Source organism: Peromyscus maniculatus, chromosome 8, assembly GCF_049852395.1.
Source record: "Peromyscus maniculatus bairdii isolate BWxNUB_F1_BW_parent chromosome 8, HU_Pman_BW_mat_3.1, whole genome shotgun sequence".
In the NCBI taxonomy this organism is placed as follows: Eukaryota; Metazoa; Chordata; class Mammalia; order Rodentia; family Cricetidae; genus Peromyscus; species Peromyscus maniculatus.
In genome coordinates this window covers 53,104,839-53,130,528 of record NC_134859.1, presented here as the reverse complement: position 1 = coordinate 53,130,528, position 25,690 = coordinate 53,104,839, and the positions used below count along the sequence as shown (strand labels likewise).

Below are 25,690 nucleotides of genomic sequence, written 5' to 3'. Positions count from 1 at the left end.
GACATTAGAAGTCCTTGCCAGTGCCATACGGAGGAAAACAGGCACTTATACCCGATTGCTGCATTGTCAAGGGGTCTGCTGAGCGAGAGCCAGTCCAAGTGTCCATACTGGAAGAAGGAAATAAAACTGCAGATAATAATAGAACTCTATCTGCAGACATTATACTTATTTAAAATAATTGATATCATACATATCATTACAGGTTTAGAGAACTCTAAAACAATCAAAAGGAATTTACACACACACATACACACACACACACACACACACACACACACACACACACACACACACACACGTGCACTTCCGGAAAGCAGTTCATCTCAACCAGTAAAGGTGCTTGTTGCCAAAACAGATGACCTGAATTTAGTTCCCGAGATGGACATGGTGGAAGGAAAAAATTGATTCCTGCAGGTTGTCCTCTGGTCTCCACAAGCGTGCACCATGCAAACGTGTGCACACCCACACAAACGTTCAAATAAAGGTAATAAAAACTTTAAGAACATCTCTTATAACTAGTGAATAACTTAAGTAGAGGCACAAGAAACAAGGTCAACACAAACCACCAGACATATCTTTACACACTAAGACCAAGTATATGGAACCCTAATTTAAAACATATGATCATTTAAAATAGCATTGAAATAAACAAAGAAAAAAATACCGCACTGTAAATCAAGATGCTGAACCTGTAAGATAAGAATTATAAAATGTGCCGGACAGTGGTGGCACACACCTTTAATCCCAGAACTTAGAGGCTGAGGCAGGTGAATCTCTGTGAGTTCAAGACCAGCCTGGTCTACAGAGCAAATTCCAGGACAGCTAAGGCTACACAGAGAAACCCTGTCTCAGAAAACCTAAATAAATAAATAAATAAATAAATAAATAATTATAATGCTAATAATAAGACCTCTATGTCAATAGAGAGGCACATTAGGTTCACAGTTTGTAGAACTGTTAAGATGTGAGTCCCTCAAGCTGAGTACTAGGCAAGTGAGTCCTAACAAAAATGTCAGCAGGATTTTGTGCAGCTACCTACAAGTAGAAGAGATTTGTAGGGACCGGCAAAAATATTGGGGTGGCCAAATAATTTGGAGAAAAATGTTGTTAGAGAGGGCGCATTATCTAAAGAATGATTACAAAGATTTTAGGGAAAGGCCAGACTTGTAGATCACAGTATTTCAAATTTCCTCAGTTTTTCTTATATTTATGTGTTGCTATCTTCTTTTATGTTTTTATTATTCTTTTTTTTTTTTTTACTTCTTGAGTATAAGTGTGTGTGTGTGTGTGTGTGTGTGTGTGTGTGTGTGTGTGTGTGTGTGAACACATGGGCTCATGTTTGCCACCATGTGCATGTAGAGGTCAGGAAACAACTTGCCACAGTGGATTCTCTCCTTCCACCAGTGGGTCCCAGGGATCAAGCTCAGGCAGGCCACTGAGCTTGGTGGCAAGTCCCTTTATCCTCTCTGAGCCATCTTGACAGCCCTTGTGTGTTATCTTTTATTGACTCACACTAAACTATGAGAGAGAGAGAGAGAGAGAGAGAGAGAGAGAGAGAGAGAGAGAGAGAGAGAGAAGAGAAATCAAGGTTGATGGATGATTACTGATTAATATGTTTTCATGCTTTCTTCCTTTTTTTGAGATAGTGTTTCTCTATGTAACTCCAGCTTTTTCTGATTTTTTATTATTGAGTGTGCTTAACTATTTTTCCCATGCAATGTACAAGAGCTGACACATTCTCATAAGTTATAAAGCATGAAATGCATGCCTATGAGCCCTCCACTTAACTTTAGGACATGGGTGTTGCATTTCACTGCCTAACATCAGAAAGAAACCAACAAACCTCTTCAAAACCTGCATGCCTGGACTATCAAGACAGCTCAGTGGGGATGGTGGTTTGAATGAGAAAATGTCCCTCATAGGCACAGACATTTGAACACTTGGTCCCCAGTTGGTGGCGCTGTTTGGGGAGGAAGAACATCATTGGGGTGTGCTTGGAGTGTTTATAGACTCGGCCTACCTCCAGCTCATTGTCTCTGCTCCCTGGTTGTGGTGGAGGAGGTGAGCCTCCTGGTCCTGCTGCCACGCCTCTTCACCAGGACAGACTCTTGTCCCTCTGGAACCTTAAGCCAAAATAAACTCTCTCCCCCCTAGTTAACTTCTGGTCATGGTGCTTATCACAGCAACAGAAAAGTCGCTAACACAGTCGGTAAAGGTGCTTGCCCACAAACCTGCCAAGCCAAGTTTGATCCCCAGAACCCATATGACGAAAGAAGAAAACCGACTCCCACAACTTACAGGAGAAACCAAGACAAAACAGACAATAAAGAAGGCATTGACATTGGAGTGTATTGTGAAAAGTCAAGCATGAAAACTCAGCCATGATGTCTGGGGAGTTCCTGTATGAGGGATGGAGAGAGCAATGGCAGATTATCAGAGTCCTGTAGGGGAGGGAGGGTAAACAGGCAGCTGGGCACAGTGATGCCCAGTGGACAATGAATACATATTATACCTGTGTGATGAGCGGATGAAGGTGGGAAATCCTGCTACAGGTCACAGGTCAATGAACGAGAGAACTAGGGATGAACTAAGACCTCAGGTTCATATATATATATATATGATATAGATATAGATATAGATATAGATATAGATATAGATAGATATAGATATTAGTTGTTCCCTTGCTCTTTTCGGCCCTCCCTGACCCCTGTAAACCTCACAGAGCCACTTTGGCCCTAAGTAATGAATGTGCAGGTAAGGTCAGCTTATAATGAACATAAGATAATTTCAAAGGAAAAAAAATCTAGGTCTATTTTCAACAGAAAATAGCCTTCGGCTGGGTGTGGTGGCATACATATTTAATCCCAGCACTCAGGAGGCTGAGGCAGGTAGATCTCTGTGAGTTTCTGGTCTAGCAAGTACCAAGACAGCCAGGGCTATGTAGTGAGACCTTGTCTCAAAAACAAAACACAAAACAAAACAATAACAAAACAATTTAGTGTTTAGTGTTAGCCATCCCTGGCAAAAGCCTCCTCATTTGTGTTTGTTTGTTTGTTTGTTTCTCTCAGAAGCTGGCACATCACCATTGATGCAGCGTTGGCACATGTTTGTGTGGGTGCCAGAGATACTCTGTGCTGCCCCCTCGGTCCTCCTATGGAGAAACTCTGATCTACTCCTGGCCTCTGTGGCAGCTGGGGTCAGTCCTTAGGGAAGCTGCTGGTATGGAGCAAGAAGTGGAAACACACAGAATTCCGTTCCTTCTCAAAAGGCATCGACATCTTGTTTATCGTCATAGGAACTAAAACTTAGCCTGTTAACACTCACGGGTGCCTCTGAGGGGCTTCTCAGGGGTCTCGATGGCAGCTGACTGGCCTATGCTGTCTGCCGTAAAACAGTGAAGAGCGCAGGAGCTGTTGCGGGAGGGGCCACTTCCACCCTCTCCCGATGATTCCTACACACTCTGCCTGCCGGTATGTGACTCCCCTGCTCAGAAGTGAGGACTGAGCCTTGCCAAAGGGACCAACCAAATGGGCACCTGTCCGGCCCAGGGCATCACTGCCCTTTCTGTAGTCTAGCCACAGGGAAGGTGAGGTTTTGTACTTCACCCTTGTTGCACGAATCCTAATTGGTCTTAATAAAAACCCAGAGCCACATATCAGGGTGGAAGTAGAAAGATCAGAGAAGCAGAGCAGCCACCTCTTAATTCACCGACTCCTCAGCCTGCAAGAGCCCGAAAAGACCTGAGCTCCTGTCTCCTCCCACCGTATATTCCTCTCTCTGCCCAGCCATATCACTTCCTGTCTCAACCTCCCTAGTGCTGACATTAAAGGCGTGTGACTCCCAAGTCCTGGGATTAAAGATGTATGCCACCACTGCCTGGCTGTTTCTCTTTTAGACTGGGTTAATCTTGTGAAGCCCAGTGTGGCCTTGAACTCACAGAGATCCAGACAGATCTCTGCCTCTGCCTCCCGACTGCTGGGATGAAAGTCTTGTGCCACTACTGCCTGACCTCTATGGCTAACTGTGGCTAGCTCTGTCCTCTGATCTTCAGGTAAGCTTTTATTTCTTAGATGACAAACAATATATTATCACACACCTTTCCAAAGACGTCCTTACAATAATTGTCCACTCAGAGGAATAATGCCCTTTTCTCTCTCTCTCTCTCTCTCTCTCTCTCTCTCTCTCTCTCTCTCTCTCTCTCTGTTTGTTTTCTCGAGACAGGTTTTCTCTGTGTAGCCCTAGCTGTCCTGGATCTCACTCTGTAAACCAGGCTGGCCTCCGCCTGGCTTTGCCTCCTGAGTGCTGGGGTTAAAGACTTGTGCCACATCTGCCGGCCCCTTTCTTATTTAAACAAGCACCCTTCTGTGCTGGTTATAGCCCTGCATCAGTCATCTCCTCCTTCCACCCAAGGGTCAGTCTTCAGAAGGCCGGGAAATCAGATAAATGCTGTGGTCATCTTGAATGTAAACCAGGACCAGGGCCTAAAACAGGAGATTACTGTCTATGAAAAGGGAATGAAATTTCCCACTGTGGACTTAGAACATCCTCTCAGGTGACACATGGGCTCCTCTAGCTCTTTTCTCAGTTCCTGAACATCTGTGGAATACAATACACTTGGCAATGCCGGAGAGCTAGAGATAGATGGATGAGGTATAGCCTTGTTGCTAGGGACTACTGGTCTACCATTTGGAACTTTTCTTTCTTTAGTATTATGGTGTGTGTGTGTGTGTGTGTGTGTGTGTGTGTGTGTGTGTGTGTGTGTGTAACAGTGCATGTGGAGGTCAGAAGACAACTTTGTGGAGTCAGGTCTCTCCTTTCACCTTTACCTGGGTTCTAGGAATCAAACGTGGGCGGGCGGTCAGGCTTGTGTGGCAAGTGTGCGCTACCCACTGAGCCATCCTGCAGGCCCAGTCTATAATTTTGTTTGTTTGTTTTTTGTTTTTGGAGACAGGGTTTCTTCGTAGAGTTTTGGTGCCTGTTCTGGATCTCGCTCTGTAGACCACCACCAGGCTGGCCTCGAACTCACAGAGATCCGCCTGGCTCTGCCACCACCACCTGGCTGTAGTGTATATAACTCTTCAATGACTACAGTTTGCCTGAGACTCTTCAAGCAGGCTCATGCACTCCTGGCCCCCATTTAGCCACTAAAACTAATTTACAGACCTGATAACCACAGCTCGTTAGTGTTGGTTAACTTTTGTCAATCGATTAGGCTAAGTGATGCCTAACTAGCTGATAAGACATTGTTTCAAGCAGGCGGTGGTAGCGCACACCTTTAATCCCAGCACTCGGGAGGCGGAGCCAGGCAGATCTCTGTGAGTTCAAGGCCAGTCTGGGCTACAGAGTGAGTTCCAGGACAGGCTCCAAAGCTACACAGAGAAACCCTGTCTCAAAAAACCAAAAACAAACACACACAAAAAGACATTGTCTCTGTGTATGTCTGTGAGGGTGGGTATTAATTAGTCAGCCTTCCGTTACTTTAAGAAAGTACCTGAGGAAATTAACTTATGAAATAGGAAAGGTTCATTTTATCTAAGATTTGGAAAGTTTCCGCCCGAGATCATTGCTGCTTTGGATGAGTCAGCACATTATGCCTGAAGCAAAACCACTAACTTCACAATCCAGAGAGCAAGAGATACGGAGGAAGTGCCAGGGTGTGGTGGTACACACCTGCAGTCCTAACACTTGGGAGGCTGAGGCAGGAGGATCACAAATTTGAAGTTAGCTTGAGCTACCTGGAAAGACCTGGGAGAGGGAGGAGAGAGGAAAAAAGAGCCAGGATGCTACCATCTCCTTCACAGCGTGCCTCTACTGAACTAAATCTCTCTCACTAGGCCCCACCTCTTACAGAGTCCGCATTCTCCCACTAGCACACCCTAAGGACCAAGCCTTTAACACATGGGCCTTTGGGGGACACTCAAGATCTAAACCACAGCAGGGTATTTCTGGAAGTGATTAGCACTTAACTCAATGGGCTCAGTAAAGATCCGCCCCCACTCACATGGCTGGGCAGCATCCAGTCCCTTGATCGCCTAAACAGAACCAAGTGGCAGAGGCAGGTGGATCTCTGTGAGTAGGAGGCCAGCCTGGTCTACAGAGTGAGATTCTGTCTCTCAAAAAACAAATAAGAAGGAGAGAGAGAGAGAGAGAGAGAGAGAGAGAGAGAGAGAGAGAGAGAGAGAGAGAGAGAGAACCAAGGTAATTACAGGCTGCCAGGTTGCCCGATACAAGCTGAGTGTAAGGATTATCCCATGGTGCCATGTACCTATCAACCAGCACTGATGGGCATCCCAGCATTTCTACTTAGCGGCTGATTTATCACATTGTGTTTGCTAACTGTGTGGTCGCCTCCGCTAGAGTACAACTCTTCCAGGGCAGGAACTCTGTTTTGCTTGGTACTGTGTCTCTAACATTACCGCACATTGCTTTTGCCACATAGGAGGTCCCTTTACCAAAGCAGCCTTGTGCTTTAGGAAAACGAGACAGTGTCACCATCCCCTGAACAGCTTCAAGGCTGGGAGGCAGACAATCCTGCTGGCAGAGCTGGCCCAGTGAATGGCTCAGGAAGTAGATTGTGCTGATGCTGAGAACACGGATAGAGAAGACCGCAGCTCCACAGGGTGGGAAAATGGACACGGTGCTGGTGAAGGATGCTGCACCTTGCCACACTCGCCTGGTGTCACCTCTGGTGGTTGATCGGACTCAGGCTCCATCTTGGACAACTCAGGTTGCAATGCCTGGCTGCTGTCATGCCACAAGATACTGAACAAGACACTGACCAATCAAAGAGTACGATAGAGCTCAGCTCACATTCCCATTATCTCCTACTCCTCCCTAAGGACCGAAAGGATGCAGTATCCCAGGACAACAAGACATTGCCAGGAAGAGTCTAGGCAGAAGTGGCCTATGGCAGGTATTGTGACCTCTTGACTTTTGTACCCCGCAACATCCACTGGAGAATGGATGTTTCACTCACTAAATTATTCTGGACCATCTTTACAAGCCAGAAACTGTCCTACAAACAAACATAGAAATGGAGTTTCAGCTGCGTCAGGTGCCACAGACTTGTAGCACTGTTATGGAGGCTGAGGTAGTGAGGTTCGAAGTTCAAGGCCTTCTGGGGCTACAGAATGAGTTCAAGGCCAGCCTGGAGGACTTTGTGAGACCTTGTCTCGAGGTGAAGAAGTAAAGAGGGCTGGGGATGAAGGTCAGCAGTGTACTTGTTTAGTTTATTTGAGGCCCTAGGGTAGATCAACCCAGAAACTATGGGGTGGGGGGTAGGGAGGAGACGTTCCATTGAAATGAAATAGGTAGATGGATTCACCCGACCACTCAGCTATTCACTGAGCATGGTCTGTCCTGCACTAGGTTTGGGTATATGGAAATAAACTAAAACGTAGAGTGGGGTGGAGGACATGGACACAAACTAAAATTAAATTGTGTGTTATGTGACAGACACAATAAAAGTGAAGTTAAAAAGGAGAAACAAGAGGTCCCAGAGTTAAGGAGGGTTTTAAGGGTTGACACTCTTTTGAAATGTTTTTTCATTTTTACTTTGTCATCATCAATGGACAGTTTGCAATAATGTACACCTACCAGTCACAAAGTAAAGTTAGATATGTGTGAAATGTGGGGTGCTGAGATCAACTGACCCTCCATCCTATCCTTAATATTTTTCTCTGCCGGAAATACTGGTATTTATTCTTTTATTGACTTTATCTTCCTTTCTTTGCTTCTTTCTTCTCTCTCTCTCCCTCCCTCCTTCCTTCTTTCTTTCTGTTTTGTTTTTTGAGGCAGGGTTTCGCTGGGTAGCCTTGGCTATCCTGGAACTCACTCTGTAGACCAGGTTGGCCTCAAACTCAGAGAGATCCGCCTGCCTCTGCCTCCCAAGTGCTGGGATTAAAGGTGTGCGCCACCACTGCCAGCCTTGATGATCTTCAAACATAAATGGTCCTCAGCCTATTGTAAGATTGTGTCCTTAGGGCCATTGTAAGTTGAAAACATGTACCAGCCTTAACTTACCCAGATCGTGGCTCAGCCTCTTGTATCTTAGACATGCTTGGAACATATACCAGCCTATATATAGTCGGGCAAAACCATCTAACATGGAGCCAGTTTCATAATGAAGTGCTAAATAGCTCATGAAATATATTCAGTACTGAAAACAGGGTGGCTGTGTGGATGTGCTTCCCTGCTCCTGTGAAGTAAAAACCTTATGAGTCAGGGACAATCTGTACACAAGACACCACTGTTAACTGCAGTCACCATGCTGTGGGGATGTCTCCAATAACGTCTTGCTCCTAACTGAAGCTTTCTTCTCTTCAGTCCACACCTCTTCATCCCCCTCCCCCCCAAGTGTATGTGCTGCTCTTAGTAAGAGGGTAATTAGAAATCTCCTGAAGCGGAGTCACATGTGGATAGAAACCTGAAGGAGCCAGGGGTCAGCCATCTGCAGCAGAGACATCTTAAGCAAAGAGAACGAGAGAGGCCAAGTCCTGAGGGAGGAGGGTGGCTGGGGTCTAGGAGGGAGTTGCAGCCAGGGGGCAGTGAACATGGGGGGACAGCGGGAGACTGAGAGTCAGTTCTCTGCGGGTTTGCCTTTGTGTGCAGCTTGGGAGCCTTTGATAGGGTGTCTCAAAATGTACAGGAAACCCAGCTGGCCTGGTGGATGATGTCTGTCACCCCAGCATTATTTTACTATGGGATGTAATGTCTCCTTTCAGGGTAAAGGTTGGGTAGGTTACTTATTACCCAGAGTCCAGGGTTTCCAAGCCCAGGGTTGCCCCGTTGTGGTTCAGTGACCCCCTCTGGGTCACCTCCACATTGACTGCATGGACGTGGGCAGCAAGGGGAACTGATGAGCAAGATAACCACTGCTCACTTGAACATGTGAGGAATAAAGGTCTTTGTCTCTGGCTGTGGCATCTCATGCCTTATGCGGCACCCGCCAGCAGCAGACCAGCTTGTTAGTTGTAGGAAGGACTGAAAGAGCCATCACCATTCTTGAACTAATGAGATAACTCAGTGGGTAAGGGACCTTGCAGTCCAGCCTGACCACCTGAGTTTGATCCTTGGGACCCACAAGGTGGAAGGGAGAGGTGACATCTACAAGTTGTCCTCTGACCTCCAGGTGCTTGATACACACACACACACACACACACACACACACACACACACACACACACACACGCGCGCGCAATTAAAGCAAAAAAAGATACCTCACCATTCTTGACAAAGGGATGACATTGAGACAAAAAAAGAAATATTAGCAAGAGCAGCCCTCGGGACAGGTATGTTCTCAGCAGGCCACAGCCTTGTAGGTGAGACAGGTGGGAAAAGGCATTGGAGCCCTGGGCCCTTGTAGCTGCGCGTGATCCTGTCAGCAGCCTAGCTGGAGGAGGCTCCGAGCAGCTGGGCTGGCCGGGATCAGGGCTGCAGGTCTAAGGGGCCAGGCCTCACAGCCCCACCCTTCCCTACACCCCAGCTGCAATCTCATCTCCTGGGGCAGTCTGTCTAGCCGTCCAGACAGAAGAACGTCTCATTCATGTACACCCTGGTCAAGCCCCACCTGCCAAGCTAAGCCCTGGAGCAGGGACAGGGGACTTGCAGGCAGCCTCTCCATTTGCCTATGACCTGCGATCACCCCCCTCCCACCCGGACAGACAGAGACAGACAGAGATAGGAGGACCCCACGGGGCCTGGGTCACCCACTTCCCACGCCTCTCATCTCTCCACTGAGCCTCCCGAGCCACGCTTCCCACCGGACTGTCTTCACAGAGTTCAGGGGCAGGTCACACTTAACAGACGACAGAACTTTTTTTTTTTTCTTTTAATTGAACAACAGCATGTGACTACTGGACACATCTTCAAACTGTAGCATGTGATCAGTGTGGGTAGGCAGAAGTGAGAGGCAAAGCTCTGAGTTTCTGAGACACCCCCCCCCCACCCCCCCCACCACCCCCCACCCCCCACCCCCCACCCCGCCTCGGCCCTACAGAGCCAACCAGGATTTTCAAGATTCCTAAGGACCTTGCCTCCCTGGACGGCTCTGTGAAGGCCTGCAGGCCTACTTCCTCGGGGTGTCTATCCTGGGCTAGAAGGAAACACCTGGATGGGACAGAGCAGTCAGGGCAGTGACATTGTTCCTGGAGCCTGGGAGGATCTGAGGGTCCTGGATGCTGAAGGACCACAGGAACTGAAGACTGATCTTTGTGTACCTTTCACACGTCGTGGCCAGATGTCTTGGAAACAGCGTGAGGGCGTTGCAGCAGGCCTCTGAGGGGTGGTGAGGCCCTGCATCCTAACCCACACTGCCTGGAGGTCTAACCTATTCTGTCACTGGGGTCTAACCTGTTCCGTCACTGGGGCTCTTGGTCTGAACGACTTACACCTCTGTGTTGTACTTTTACTTATTTATTTGCTTATTCACGTTGCCTGGGATGGAACCCGTGGGCTTGTGCATGCTTGGCACGGTGCTCTGCCACTGAACTACACCCTCAGCCCTCCTCATCTTTAAAGGAGTCACCATCACAGCACCTGTCACATAGGATGGACAGGAGGACTATGCCAGGTGACAGATGACACCGGCCCGGAGCTAAATCAACACATGAGGACAGGCCCACGCTGGAGTCCTCCACAACTCTGTACACCCTTTCGCCACACCAAGTCCCCAAGTCCCCAGCTCTCTGCTCTCTCGTCCTGACATGCACCCACTATCTTGCCTCTGGGGTTGGCACACTGGGCTCCCTCCAGCAGGGGTGCTCCTGGGCCTCGCCTCTACCCACAAGCCCTCTCTGCCTCTGAAGCCTCACCCTGGCCTCACCTCACCCTCCCCGTGCCTGTTCCGTACCCCCAAGTCTTGTCTCACTAGGGACCTAGTGCATTTTACTACCTGTCACACACCCAAGGCTGGAGGCCAACATCTCAAGAGCAGATTCCCCCCACCCGTGCGTGCGTGCGTGCGTGTGTGTGTGTGTGTGTGTGTGTGTGTGTGTGCAGCAACAGCCCGCCCAGCACGACAGTCGCTAAGTACCCAGAAGTGAGATGGACAGATCCTGTCCCAGAAGCAGCATAGACAGAGGTGTGGGGTTCTCTTAGGGAGTCTTCCTGCACACTCATCCATTCTGCAATTTGCTTCCCTGAGGCCCCATTCTATTCCTAACCTAAGCTAAGATGGGCAGTAAAGCGCTAACCCAGCCAACCTCAAGTTGCCGGGAGAGTCGCGTCCACACACCATGGGCATTAGCTCTGTTAGAGCTAGCAGGTACGGAGTTCAAGGGGTCCCCTCTGCATCTGAAAACAGGTTGAACAGAAGTAGCTGGCAGGGGCTCTTAGCGGTCACATCAAGACAAACCTTCTGAGACACGGGTTCCTGAGGTTCCTCCTTCCAGGGTTCTCCTCCCTGGCTATCATCTGGTTCAACTCTGTCTCTCCCAACTCCCTCCCCGACTCCTCCCCAGCCAGCACCTACCTCTGCTGGACTGCAGCTGCTCACCGGTCCCAGAACCTCCAGCCAATGAGCTCCTGAGGTCCCGTCCAGGAGGCCAACAGCTCCAGGAGACCAGATGTCCCCAAGGAGCCAACAAGAGCTGTAGTTCTGACTATGGGCTCCAGATCTGCAGAGAATGCTCTGCCCCACATAGCCAGCCCCGTCCCTCCCCTTCCTTCCCCTTCCCCTTCCTCATGGCTCTCAAAGCCCCTCCCAGGCATATCCTGCTGGGGCTGGTTTTTTTTTTTTTTTTTTAAGAAGTGGGTGTGGGGTTCCTCATTCTGACCTAATACTACCAACCCTGTCTAGAAGGATGGGTATTTCCACAGGGACCCAAACTCTCAGGCTTATGAGGTTGTAATGCAGCCTAGGTGTTCCAAAGGTCCAGGTATCCTCTGTCCCACCCCACGCTGGGCATCATGGGCCAGATTTTTTTTAAGTTCCTCCCACCTAACATGCACAAATCAAACTATTTCATACTAAGCTTGCATCTCTGTCTCTCAGCTCAGAAGAGAAACTCTGTGTCATCGCAGCACCCCCCCCACAACACACACATTTGCATCTAAACCACATCAAGCCCTCTGAATAGTGCTTTCCCCATCCCAGCAGCTGATGCTGTGAGCTTTGTCCTGAGACATGGCAAAGCCATCCTTGATCGATCAATCGATCTGCTTTCCTCAATCTCACCCTGGTGTTTATCTCCTCACTGTAGCCCCTCCACAACCTAGTGAAGCTTCTTAACCATCCAGGCTGCCAGGCCTGGCCATGCACACCTCTGATCCCACTGCTTGGTAGGCAGAGGCAGGTGGATATCTATGAGTTCAAGGCCAGCCCGTTCTACATATAGAGTTCCAGGCCAGCCAGGGCTACAGATTGCTAGCCTGTCTCAAAACAAAGAAACAAACCAAAACACCAACCCAGACCATGGGATTCTCTTCCGGATCTTTTTCCTGAGCCATCTCATCCAGGAAGGAAGAATAGAAAATAGGTCAATGAGGAAGGAGGAAAATCTGGGGCCGGAATGGCAAGAAGGGGCCAGAGATCAGTGGGGGCACTTGTCAGAGCAGGGGAAGGACAGTGGAGTACTGGGGAAGGCCCTGTACCCCCATTTGGTCTCCCGCCTCTTCCCTCTTAGACTTGAAATCAAGAAAATCCCCAGCCCGCATTTTTAGATCTTTAAAAAAGAAGTCATAGATTCCATGGTCGCCTCCTATTGGCAAACGGATCTGGAGAGGGACAGATTGCCTGTGCCATAAAGTAAGCGCCTAGATCCGGCCGTGCCTGAAAACCCATTGCCTGGTCTATTCCTACCCTGCTCGACTATGTGACCCAGTAAGTGCCCTGCTTTTTAAAGATTAAACGTGTTTGAGATGGGCTTCTGTCATCTGCAGCTTTGTTGGGGGGGATGAAGTTCCAGGTTTTTATTTGTTTGTTTTTCCGTGGGGCCTTCACTGGGTTCTGGTCTCACCCTCATTTTTGTAGAGGAAGCCATGAGAAAAACACAGTTCCAGGGATGTGTATCATTTCTTCTCTGGCTCTGCCTCCCTCTCCTTACTTTCTTTTCTGACTCTTTCATGTGACCAAGATTAATTCCCTCTAGCATCTCTTCATTGGTGTTCTGAGGCCATAGGCCTGCCTGCCTCCTCCCCCCACGAACATTCTGGGGTAGCAGCGGTCAGGGTTTAGCCCTTCCATTCACGTGAAGAGAATACTTGGTTCATTCAACAAAGCAAACAGAAAAAGGAATGCATGAATTTGACTGGGAGAATGGATGGGTGGAATGAATAAGGTCCGTGTGTGATAGAGGGTCGAGTCAGCAGCCGCTGCGTGGACCGGCGCGGCCACCACCGGCAGCCGCTGGGCTTATCAGCCTCGGCCTAACTGAATCGGAAATCACAAGGCGGCCTCTGCTTCTGTGGCTGCAGCGCTCTTATCAGTGGCTGCTGTGGGTGTGGTAGCCATGCAGGGGACAGCCGGGTGACTGCAGACAGCCCCAGAGCCATCCCTCACACGGAGCACTGGAAGCATTTTCCTTTTGGAAGATGCACATCTGTTAGCCAGCCAGAGAAAAGGACAGAGTGGGAAGTGGGGGCAGGGATGAAAATCTGCCCCCACACCTGCCCCTGGGCACAGCCCCGCCCATCCAGGCGGGGAGACACAGAGTTTGACCCAACTATGGGGCTTCTTACTTCCCCTTGGGTTTGCTTTATCTGAGTCGGCTAACCCAGGCTGTTTTGGGATCTCTCATCTGCACCTATCTCCCCTGCCGACGGGAACAGTGATTCCCCAGCCGCAGCACCGAGGGCCCCAGGGCAGTTCATGACAGCAAAGGCATGTTTAGGGGACTTTGCAAGTGTGAACACACACACACACACACACACACACACACACACACACACACACACACACACTCCTAGCATGCCTCTGGCTGTGGGACCCCTTCTCTTTAGGCTTTGGTTTCTTCGTCTGTACCCTGAGGTGTTGGAGAACATGTTCGCAATGGTTCTTCAGCGTCTCGGCTCTCCAGAGGATCCTGGTTCCAGCTCCTTTTGCCCAGAGAAGACCTCTGATCCCAGGCCATATCGGCCCTTTTCCTCAGAGGTGTGGGTGGGTGGGGTGGGGCTGCCCCGAGCCACCCCTACCCTGTCCCCTGTCCTTCTGAAGGCTTCAGGCGACCAGGTCAAGCCAGCTGAGCCTGAAGCTACACTCGGGCTTCCTTCCTGGCTGCCGTCTCCTCAGCTCAGGCAGCACAGTTGCCTGGGGCAGGAAAAAAGATGTATTCTACAAAGCTCCCCCTTCCCTCCCCCCCCCCCCCCCCCGTCTGCCCCCACCGCTGCTGATGGCCTACAGAATGTCCCCTCCATCGTGAGACCAGAGCTCTCCCCCTAAGTTCCATCACAACGAAGCCAGCCTCGGATACACACACGAACTTTGCTTTTCTGGGCCTCAGTTTATCCGCCACTCTTGGGAGGTCCCCAGAGGGACACATTAGCGTCGCGGTTAAGTACAGGCACCCTGGAGGCCACTATCTGGGCTTGAATGGCAGCTTCCTCTACTGTCTGTGGGACCTTAAGTAAGTTATTCACCCGGGCAGTGGTGGATACACATGCCTTTAATCCCAGCACCCGGGAGGCAGAGGCAGTCAGATCTCTGTGAGTTCGAGGCCAGCCTGGTCTACAAAGCGAGTTCCAGGAAAGGCACCAAAACTATACAGAGAAACCCTGTCTTGAAAAAAAAAAAAACAAACAAAAAACAAAAACAAAAAAAAAAAACAAAACTAAGTTATTCAACTTCCCAATGTCTCAGTTTCTCTACCTGTAGAATGGGTATAACTATACCAATCTCATGGGGTCAGAAGAGGTGCACATGAGCTAGCATGAGCATGGGGGTCCAGAACACTGGAGCAGTGCAGAGTTAAGTCCTGGTAAGTGTTGCTGAGGTGGATGTAACCTAGCTGGCATTCACTGGGAGGCACTACTCAAGTGGCCATGACAAAGAGGCTGAGCCTCCCACCTCTACCTTCCTAGATCTCGCAGAGGGGTATACGGGGCAGCTGTGGCCACAGCTACCTTTCCAGGGAGCATTCAGATCTTCAGGGGTGCCTGCAAGCGGAACGCAGAGGAAGGAACTCTACCGATGGATGGAGAGAGCCCCCGGCTTGCTGTGCCTCCGATCGGGGCAGAGGGCACTTTGTCCCCGGAGAGCAGCGTTCTGTGCTCAGACTTTATTGTAAGAGTTAGATAACGAGAGGGATCCAGAAACGTGGGGAAATGAGGGAGCAGACCCCTCCCCTCCACCCCCAACTCCATCGCACGAACAGGAAGTCCTCTTCCCAGGGATCTGAGAGTCCTGCAGTCCACAGGGCATGCCCTCGGCAGGTTTCTCTGTTGCTGCGGTAAAACACTGACCAAAACCATTTTAGTGGGGAGGAAAGGGTTAATTTCACCTTAGGACTCCCAGGTCACAGTCCATCGCTGAGGGAAGTCGCCTAGGAACTCAAGCAGGAGCCGAGGCAGGAACCATGGAGGGGAGCTGCTCACAGGCTGACTCTCCATGGCTCCCTTAGCCTCCCTTTTTATACAACACAGGGCCACTTTCTCCGGGTGGCACCTCCACAGTGGGCTGCGCCTTCCTCACATCAATCATTAATCAAACAATACTGCACAGACATGCCTCCACACAGGACAACCCACTGGAGAAAATTCCCCAGCTGAGGTTCCCTCCTCCCAAATGACTCTAGTTCTTGTCAAATTGACAAACACCTAACTAGCACCCGGCATTTCCTGTGTGTAAAGATGCCTGGATGGAAACCCCCTTCTCTCTCGACTTCAAGCAAGCAGAGGAGCTGGGACCATCCCTGGCCAGGAGCTCTTGGTTGTGAAGGCATTACCACTTGGCTCTCAGGGATGCTGGAGAGGTAGCAGGCCACTCCTCTCTGGCCCCCCGCTGCCTGAGGCTTGGCCATTGTTTCTGAGGTGCTTCCTTTTCAGGGAGGCTTCGAGGCCCTCACTTATCTCAGAAGAGCTGACCACAGCCCTGGCTTTCAGCTCACAGCACCCCTGGGGACAGACAGATTTCCTGGACTACAGACTCGGTAGCATGATCCCCCTTTGCATACTTCCCCTCAGACACCCCGCAGCACCCCTGAGAATAGACCTGCCTCCCCTTTTAAGGGTAAGGAGTAGCTTGCAGATGTAAGTGAGGTGGCCAGGGCTGCCCACATAGTGTATCTTGTTTTGTCACACAGGTCCAAAGGGTCTGAGAGACCCACGGTGCAGACCTGAACCCACCCCACTGACTGCAGCCATGCCACACTGAGCTCAGCGTAGACCAGATGATCCCTCAGCATCTGCGGCTGCGTGGGAAAGAACGGGTGTTCCCACTTTCAGTCCACTGAGTTCTCGACATGTACGGCAGCCTACTGATGCCACTGTAACCTCCTCAGAGCCAAAGCGGCTATTCTGGGATGCTGGAGCTGGCGTCCTCCACTGTCCAACACTTCCCACGTCCTCAGGAGTGCCGGGCCATTACTGATCTCTCTTCCCTTGCTCTCCCTAGTTTGACGGATCCAGGTCCTCTCTCTCTCATCAGAGACAAGAACCTCGGGCCCACCCCTTCCAAGGGGCACAGGGACTCCAGGATACACGGGTTTATGTTTCTCAAGTGAGTGATAGAGAACTCCATCTGCAGAGGTGTATGGGATGTTTTGTCCTGTGGGTGAGCATGTATGATGAGCATGTTGAAATGGAGGAGTATGGATGGAAATTTAGTGCAAACATATTTTCTATAGAGCGGAAAATTACAAATAAAATAATCCCCAAGAGCCTTACTTCTGCTCCATGTGAAATATTTTTAAAATTCACTTTCACTGTTTTTATTTATGTGTGTGTGTGTTTCTGAGTGAATGCCACACGCGTGAATGCCTTCGGAGGCCAGAAGAGGGCATCAGATCTCTCAGAGCTGGAGTACAGGCCGTTGTGAGATACCCCCCACCCCACGCAGGCACTGAGAATTTGGGTTCTCAGGAAGAGCAGTGAGCGCTGCTGAGCCACCCCTCCAGCCCTGAATTGACAAATATAAAGCCCAAACAGTTCAGCAACATGCTCCGTAACTGTAGGTCACTAACTATACAATAAATCAATTTTATTTAATAATAATATTAAATTCCATCCATTGATTCATGTCATGCCGGTCATCGAGGAGAACAACACGCTCACGTGGCAAGTTGAAGTACACTGAGATGCATGACTGGACACTGTTCCAGAACCTGACAGACACACGGACAGCTAGGATGCAGGGATGACAACACAGTGACTCTGTCCACAGTCTCCCAAGTCACAGGCGCTCTGGCGTTTCATGGGCTCAGAGGAGCCCAGGGTCTCTGGTGCAAAACAGTTCTGGAGGGCGGGAAGGAGGCCTCTCTGTGCATCTTGCTAAGCTTCCGAGGTTCCTTACCGGCCTGTGCCAGCCCAAGTCCTGGTCCAGCCTGCTCCCTTATCACTCTAGCTACGTTTTTGTCAACTTTTTGAACCTCCCACCCCAGTCCGGGAGGCTTCAGTTTCTGGGTCTTGGCCTGTTGTGTGCCAGTTTTCCCTGTACATGAGTGCCCCGTCTCTCCCATTAGCTAGTCACCTCTCCGTCCTCTACCTCGCTGAGATCTTGTCCAGACAATGTGTGAGGGCGAAGCTGCCGCACACAGTGCGCACCAGCCCTCCGACTGAGAGGAAGTGCTGGCCCTGGACCCGTCTGCTAGGGAAGTGGAGGAGGACTCGTACCTAGGTGGCCCTTCCTGACTGCTGCTTAGCCCGCATGGGCCCGGCCTCATCTGTAGGTGGGGAAAGGTCAACTGAGGATGACCTTGAAGCAAGGACAGTACTCAAGGGCAAAAGCAGGGCATCAGCCGCAGAGGGCCAAGCACCAGTCTTTCCGGGCATCAGCTGGGAGCCAGGCCCTGGGCAAGGTTCTTCAGGGGCACTCCCTCTGAGGACTTAGTTCCCTTTTACTTAAGTACTGAGGAAATGGAGGATCAAAGAAACATCAACTTCCTCTGCTCATTTGGCTAGAAAGGAACCAAGTTTGTCCTGTCTCCCCAGCTTTTGAGACCCAGAAAGGGGCTCAGAAAAGAAACCGTACCAGGTCCTAGCAATGGACCAAATATTAGTGCTGTTTTTCAAGGGATCCGGGGAACTTCAGAGAGAAAGGGTGCATGTTGTAATAGGGGTGGTAGGATAAAGAGATGGTATCTGAGGCCAGGAATGAAGGTCTCCCCCAGCTTTCTCCAGTCTATGCCTCCGAGAGACTGACCTCTAGACAAACCAAAGGCAGGCCCAGCCTAGGGCTTGGAAAGGAGGCCTAAACCACAGTCAAGACTCAGACCTTTCTTCCGGGTCACTCATCCATGCCTCCCTCTGCTCCGAGGAATGTACAAGGTGAGGCCCTTCTCTCCTAATGCCTGTTTCCTCATCAGATCTCCGAGGTTCCAGATACCATTGGCCACATGTCCCTGGCCCATGGCAGGGCCTACAGAGGGATCCTGATGCAGCCCAGGACAATTCGGCTCTCCACAGAGAGCAGCTGCCCTGGAGAGTGGTCCAGGAGAACCTGGGCGCTTTCCGGTCCAGCCTGGTCCCTCAGCACTAGGGCAGCGCGCCACTGAACGTCATGATGGGGAGGCAGAGAAGGGAGCACAGGTCAGGAGCAGCCTGTGCTGGCTGGCTGAAGGACCTCTGGGGGGGCGGGCTGCCCTTCTCCGGCTTGTAGCAGGGCGACACTTCACACCTACAGGCCAGGGCAGGGCAAGAACGGGGCTCTGCAGACCTTGGACGGGAGAGAAGAAACACCCTTCCCTGGGACCGCCTTTGCTTAGCCGAGCTGGCCTCCGCTCTCACCTGACCACGCTCTGTAGGATCTTTCTCTCATCCTGGTCTAGACACACAGCAAAGGGGCAGCTGCTGGAGCCGATGATCTGCACCTTGTCCACTTTGATGTGGGATGTACTGATCTGGAAGGGAAGCCCTGGTCAGGCGCTGGAGCCCTGGCCATACCTCTGCCAGCCCTGAGCACTTCCTTCCCCTAGAAGTGCCCAGAAGAACTGGGGGTGGGGGTGGGGGTGGGGGACAGGACTGCCTGGCAGCTCTTGAGAGCTGACCATCAGGCAAGACTGCCTCCTCCCCAGTCTCTGCCTCTAACTGAGTCTGGAGGAATCAGTGCACTGCCCTCTCCAATCCGGAGACCCCAGAGTTCCCTGACGTGGCACCCACGCTGGCTCAGACTTGGTGACCCTGAACGACCCTCGTACAACCACACGACCTTTTCATCTATATGCAACCTCCACCTTCCACGCTGTGTTTACCCCCAACCACCACCCACACGTGCCTCTCTTTTCCCAGCAACCCCTTCTCCGTCCGTCCATCCATCTCACACACACACAACACTTAGTCACCTTCACGTGCAAGCCCCGCCCACTCCCGCCAGGGCTGTGGGTGGAAGGTAAGAAGAGCCCTTACCTGGTTAAAGCCTTTTTTGGACCTCGGGTTCTGCCTTTTCAGCACCTCTGTCAGGGTTAGCGTCAGCATCTCCACGCTGGAGTCTGAAGGTCAAGGGCGGCTCAGGCCAGGCTCCGGACCCCCCAGCCATACCGCCCAGCCATCCTCTCGCCTAGCCTGCTCACCTAGCTCCTCTGGCTTCTGGCGGGCCTTGTTGAGGTTCACAGAGGTACAGACCTTCTCTAGGTTACTCCAGCGGCTTCGCCCACTGATGGCCCCCTGGAAGGCAGCATGGCCAGACCCTTCAGCCCACAGCCTGACGCCTTGGGAGGGTCTGGATGTTTAATGGGCCACCTTTTGGTACCAAGGGAAGTCTGGGGTCTGCGAGAGGACCTGAGAACGCTTGAGGCAGCTCCGGGGCCAAGCCCTGGGGAGGAAGGAAACCCGGCACAGGCCTCGCTCACCTTACTGTAAATAATCTGTAGTGTGAGGGGGACGGCTTCCCGGTCGTCATCGATGCCCAGCCGCTTGCTGCCCGGACCTGTGCCACACAGACACCCTTCACTCCTTCTACCTTCCAGTGTCCCCACTTCCCTGGGTGCCCCCCTTCCTCTGGCCTAGACTCTTCCGGGCCCCGACTCCCCGGGGCCAGGATTCTCCTTGTGCTCCCTACCCCTCCCTCCCTTCCGCTCTTCCCCTGCTCTCCCCTCACAGGACCCCACCTCCCCCGACCATCTCTACAAGGGTTCCCCCAGTGCCCACCTGACGCCTTGATAGCCCGCGTGGCCGCCGAGTGACCCAGTTCCAGGGACTGAAGGAAGATCTCCGTCGTCTTCTCTCCGCCGACGAAGGTCAGCTGGAAGGGGCGGGAGCGGCGCACATCGATCAGTGTGGACCCCTTGGGCTAGCCCGGGGGCTTCTCGGGGTGAGGGCGGGGTGCCGCAGGCCCAGCTGGCCCCCGGCCGGGGACCTGGCCATGATGACCACGGCTACCGGGGAGTCTGGGAGGAACAGGACGGCACACGCGCCTCACCTCCGTCTGATAGACCTGCAGCAACACGGGCCGGGCCGCGAATCGGCAGTAGTAGAGCAACATGTCGGCCAGGATGGGCAGCTGGGTGGCCGAGCCCTCCAGGGGCCGAGGGTCTGCCTTCAGAGACTGCTGTGGTAGAGAGGACAGCCGAGCCGGGTGGGGGACAGGGCAGAGTGAAGAAGCCGTCGGAGGAAGGGAGGTAAGGGCACACAGGCAGGCAGAGAGAACAAGGGGGAGAGAGAGAGTGAGCGGGAATCTGGACGGAGTATTGGGCAGGGAGCCCAGGGCCGCCTCGGTGCCCACCTTGCCTGGCACACCGGCCTCTCGGGAGACAAGCCAATAGGGAAGAAAGGGAGCTGACCCCTAAATTCCTTTGTGCCCTTCTGAGGATCTGCCCCCTTTACCACAGTGGCCTCAGCTCTTGTCCCTAACACTCCTGGGTTCAGCTTCCATTCTGCTTCTTACATATCCCCCCCTCTTCCTTTCCAAGCCTCCATGGATCTCCCCGCAGCCAGAATCTTCAGTGAGGCTGAGTGACGGCGGCCAGTGGGCTCTGACCCCTACCGCAGAGTCTACCTACCTGGCAAAGGACTTCCGGAGGCAGGTACATGAGGCCCAACACGTTGCGTTCGTACCAGGGGTCGAGCACTCCGAGGTAGTGAGAGATGTCGTTGGTACTGTCCTCCCACGGGGCCATGCCAAGCTCCTGGGGCAAGGGACGAGAGTTATCCCCAGCCACACAGAAGGCCAGCCCATCATAGCTACGGAGCACAGGGTTACATCTGTAACCCCAAGAGAATTAGGACGGGATTCCTTCTCTGTCATACAGCAGAATGTCACACCCAAGCGCAGGGCGGACGGACACCTGGAAACAAGGGCCAGGCAGGTGGAAGTGCTCGCAGGCACAGGGGGTCCTTTGGGACGGTTTTTCAGCCAGTCCCTGGAACCCGTTCTTGTCTATGCCACTTTCCCATCCCATTTGGCCCAAGGTTGGGGACATACGGCAGGGCTGTGGTGCCTCGAGGGGTCTGCAGGGAGCGGGGACGTCTGGCTCAGAGAGGACGGGCGGGCGCCGGAGCTGGTTCCGTGGCTTCGCTTCACAGGCACGTAGAAGAACTGAAGCTTGAAGAACCGTGTGAGGAGCGGGTGGCTGTTCTCCAGTCTCCTAGCGAGGAGACGGTGAGAGGTGAACCCACAGTGTGACTCCAGGACTCTGGGCAGGCTCCACCATGATGCTGCATAAGGCAGAGCCACGGCACCCCGTTCCCATCCTTACCTGAGCTTGCTGTACGCCCGGGCCACCTTCCCTGAAATTCGATCAGAGCCGAAGACCACAACCCGTAGTGTGGAAGCCTTGGGGTCCTCATCCCCACTGAGGAAGGGGCGGCGGCGGCGCTGGTGGTGTGAGGGTGGGGCCAGAAGCCAGCTGGGTATTTGGGTGCTGAGCTTGGGCTGGGGTAGGGAGCGTGAGCGCTGAGCCCTGGAGGGGAACTGGGCTGGGCAGTCCACGGGGCTGCAGAGGCTCCCTGCCCGCCGCAGGGGCAGGGTTGGGTCGGAGCTGCCCTCCAGGTTCCGAGAGTCCCTCCGCAGGACCAGCTGGCTGGTGCTCTTCAAGAGCTTATAGATCCTGTTGAACTTATGCCCAGGCCTGCGGTGACCCTGGCGTTGCCGGCTACCGGGCTTCTTGGGCCACTCTGGGGAGCTTTCCTCGCTGTCCTCCACGTAGCCACTGTCCACGCCATCCGAGAGGCCCGAGACGAAGGTGGTCAGAACCTGGCGGGACAGCACTGGCCCCGGGGCCTGAGAGGAGGTAAGCAGCAGAGCAGAGTCGTGAGACACCAGAGAGCTGGTGGAGAGGAGTGAGTCCCTTTCGGCACAGTGCCTGTCCATCTCCAAGTCCTCCTCTTCCTCCTCCTCTTCCTCCTCTTCATCATCTCCCAGGATCCCTGGCTGCAGCAGTTCCTGTTCCTTGAGAAGGACTTCCTGTAGGATGTCTACAGGGAGACAAAGACAGTGTTTGGGTTGGTGTCCTCTGAACCCTTGCAGAGGGTGATGGGCTCTGGAAGGGCAGGGGGTGTCTGGTCCAGGGCTAGAGGGCCTCCCCCCAACCCACTAGGCTTCTGGTCTGTGTAGTGAGAGGGCCCAGAGGAACGTGAGGCATTCACAGGCTCAGACAGACAGCTGGCAGTCTGGGTCCGGCGCCCTGACTCCGGCGCCCTGACTCCGGCTGTCCCTTACGGAAACTGGCCTGGTTCCAGCTGCTGTCCCTCACCAAAACTGTCCTGGTTCCAGCTGTATGTGTAGCACCTGGCGACAGGGATGGGGATGGTGTGCAGTTTTCCAGGGTTTGCAGTGTCTGTAAGAGCAGAGAGGACAGGAAGAGGGGACTGGGAGGGGGCCCTGAAGAAGGGCCAGCCCAGTGCCCTGGCCTAACAGAAGAGGCCAGAGGGGGAACAGTAGAGACAAGAGGCCACAGAGATGGATGGGCTGAGGCAGAATGAATGCCGGGATACCTGACCTCAGCTTCAGGGCCTTTCTTTAAAGTACTATGTAGACGGCGGGCCTTTTCCCAGCTATGTGGGCGTGGACAAGTCACAGGCTCTGAGCCTCTTTTTACTGTCAGTACAGGGAAAGATCAGAAACACTTTAAAAGGTTTGTTTGCATGGCTTCTTGTTTGGTTTTTGGTTTTTTTCAAGACAATGTTTCTTTGTGTAGCCCTGGCTGTCCTGGAACTTGCTCTGTAGACCAGGCTGGCCTCGAACTCACGGAGATCCACCTGCCTCTGCCTCCCGAGTGCTGGGATTAAAGGTGTGCACCACCGCCATCCGGCTTGCATGTTTGTGTTGAGACAAGGTCTCACTATAGAACTGGCCTCAAACCCATAGACTTCCTGCCGTAGTTCTCCCAAGTACTGAGGTTCCAGGTGTGTGCCACCATGCCAGGCTCCTTAAAAGGCTGTGTAGGGAACATGGTACCCTGAAGCCAACCGATGCTCAGAATCTGTGCCACCTGACTCTGGTAGGAGTGGCCGGAACTTCTCTAACTTTCTTTAGAGCAAGATGTGACGGTGATGTAGGTGGGCCCAGGGACGCATGCAGACGTAAAGAGAACATCCCGACGCCCTCAGCAAGTTCCTTTCCTCTTGCTAACACGATGGCAACCCAGCCTTGGTGCTGCCCACAGGAGCTCTGCCCGGGGACTTGAGGAGCACCCAGATGCTGGGGAACCCAGCCACTGGAAGGCTCTGTGGGCCAAGCGGCCAGGTCTGCTGGTGTGCACAGAGTGGGTACCAGAATAGACGATGGGGATGTGGGCAGCGCTGCTGTCCCATTGCCCTCACCTAAGATGCCAGGGAAGCCAGCTTTTTCTCCCACTGCCTTCAGCTTGGTCCGGAGCCACTGCCGGGCCTCTGCTGCGTCCCCAATGCCAGATGCCAGCTCCTGGGCTTCTGCAGTCTCGGTGAAGATGTCCTCGAGCTCTTCTAGCGTCTTGGACTACAGGTGCAGGAGGAGACAGGTGTGGTCCTGGCCCACGGCCAGGCCACCTGCCTCTCCCAGTCCCCAGTCCCTGGCCGAGGGCTGTAGTGAGCAAGCTGCCCCCAGCTTCTTCACTCTCCTGGCCCTTGAATGGCCTAGGAGCTGAGCTTCCCTTATCCCACTGCCCTCCTACTTTCATTTTAAGAAGTCGGGGGTGGGGTGGGGGAGCCCAGAGAGAGCACTAACAGAGTGGGAAGGATTTCACACCCCTCGTGCACACCGAGTGGTGAAGGGTTGTCCACACAATACAGCTAACTGGTCACAGAGCCAAGAAAAGAAACCAGACCTTTGTCCAAATCTCATCCCCATTTCCATGGCATGGTGCCTTCTTCTGGGACACTAGGCACCAACACCCAGCCCAGTGCCCCGGGGCATGGCCAGATTCTGGCCAGGACCCAGCAAGTGCACCAGGGCCAGTCCTGTAGCCACTGTCTAGTAATGCCACTTGGGGTTATGGAGGTAGCATATCTCCAGAGCAAAATGCTTCTTCATGGACCCAGGTTCCTTGGTCCTTACCTGCAGCTTGCGGTGCAGGCTGAGAAGGTCACAGTGGGCCCCAAAGGTGGCCTGGAAGGCATGCAGGAGCAGGGTGGTGTAGGCGCCATGTGGTGACTGTCCAGGTGCACTCAGCTTGTCGGCCACAGCAAGGAATTCGGCCTGGACCTCAACCGGGTTCAGCAAGAGCACAGTGCTGGGGGACACAAAGGACAGGCCACGGTGCTGCTGCGTCCTCTGTGCCTGGGGGGGGGGGCGCTCAATCCCCTATGGGACTGACTCCTCACAGGCCAGCAGAACTGGGCAAGTGACAGCAGCCGCCTGGAAGGGGCTAAGGGCGATGGGTGTCCATTTCCATGGGGAATGCTTATGATTGTGCTGGAGTGTTTTGCAGGTGGAGCTTTCAAAGACTTTCAAGGCCTCTTTCAGAACTGAACTCAAAAGAGGGGCTGGAGAGAAGGCTTAGCAGTTAGTCACGGATACTACCCCTGCAGAGAACCCGCGTTCCCAGCACCCATGTGGCAGCTCACAACCATCTGTAACCAAGTTCCACACTTCTAACCTTTGCAGGCACTTGTACTCACATACCTATACTCCCCTCAACACACACGCACACATACACACACACACACACACACACACACACACACACACACACACACACAAATAATTAAAAATAAATATTTCTCTTAAACTGAACTCGAAGAGCTGGGGATGTAGCTCAGTTAATAAGAGTGATTATCTAGCATGCATAAAGCCCTGGGTTCGATCCACACATAAATTTTGTGTTGTGGTGCATGACCATAACCCCAGCACTTGTAAGGGAGAGTCAAGAGGGTCAGAAGTTCAAGGTCAACCTTATCTACATACCAGTTTCTAGGCTAGCCTGTAATACAAGAGATTCTTCCTCAAAAAACAAGAACAAAAACCTGAATTTACTTTTAAACCTAAGTTTCACCTTAAGTTTGACTTTAAGACAGGCTCATGCTATGTATTCCAGTCTGCCCATGATTCTCTGCCCTTAGCTTACTGTCTGCCTTGATTTTTACATAGTCATTTATCCCTTTGGGAAATCTGAATGGATGTGAGTTATTCACAAAAGGATGAGTACTAGTCGAGGTGATTTGAAGTCCAGTGACCATTTTTGGGGGG

The 25,690-nt window shown here is 52.4% G+C and overlaps 2 protein-coding genes across 9 annotated transcripts in view; both read right to left on the bottom strand.

Moving 5' to 3' along the window:
• Pik3r6 (phosphoinositide-3-kinase regulatory subunit 6) overlaps positions 1 to 11,613 on the bottom strand; it is a 51,622-nt gene extending 40,009 nt beyond the window's left edge. For 2 of the 3 annotated variants that reach the window (XM_076542644.1, XM_015992365.3), the window contains exon 1: positions 11,471 to 11,613. The gene's annotated coding sequence lies outside the window, so the exon portion shown is untranslated. The remainder of the gene's footprint in view (positions 1 to 11,470) is intronic. The other variant, XM_076542645.1, reaches the window with a different exon arrangement.
• A 5,466-nt stretch (positions 11,614 to 17,079) lies between these two features.
• The window catches only part of Pik3r5 (phosphoinositide-3-kinase regulatory subunit 5), a 64,738-nt gene continuing 56,127 nt past the window's right edge, over positions 17,080 to 25,690 (bottom strand). For 4 of the 6 annotated variants that reach the window (XM_006973497.4, XM_076542641.1, XM_042282232.2 and 1 more), the window contains 13 exons: positions 24,560 to 24,734; positions 23,848 to 24,001; positions 22,779 to 22,862; positions 21,783 to 22,500; positions 21,509 to 21,671; positions 21,087 to 21,212; positions 20,507 to 20,635; positions 20,236 to 20,329; positions 19,938 to 20,014; positions 19,659 to 19,752; positions 19,495 to 19,577; positions 18,877 to 18,989; positions 17,080 to 18,766 (listed from right to left, as the gene is read on the bottom strand). In XM_006973497.4, the coding sequence (XP_006973559.1) occupies positions 18,625 to 18,766; positions 18,877 to 18,989; positions 19,495 to 19,577; positions 19,659 to 19,752; positions 19,938 to 20,014; positions 20,236 to 20,329; positions 20,507 to 20,635; positions 21,087 to 21,212; positions 21,509 to 21,671; positions 21,783 to 22,500; positions 22,779 to 22,862; positions 23,848 to 24,001; positions 24,560 to 24,734 (2,152 nt within the window). In that variant the 3' untranslated portion in view covers positions 17,080 to 18,624. The remainder of the gene's footprint in view (positions 18,767 to 18,876; positions 18,990 to 19,494; positions 19,578 to 19,658; positions 19,753 to 19,937; positions 20,015 to 20,235; positions 20,330 to 20,506; positions 20,636 to 21,086; positions 21,213 to 21,508; positions 21,672 to 21,782; positions 22,501 to 22,778; positions 22,863 to 23,847; positions 24,002 to 24,559; positions 24,735 to 25,690) is intronic. The other 2 variants (XM_076542642.1, XM_076542643.1) reach the window with 2 other exon arrangements.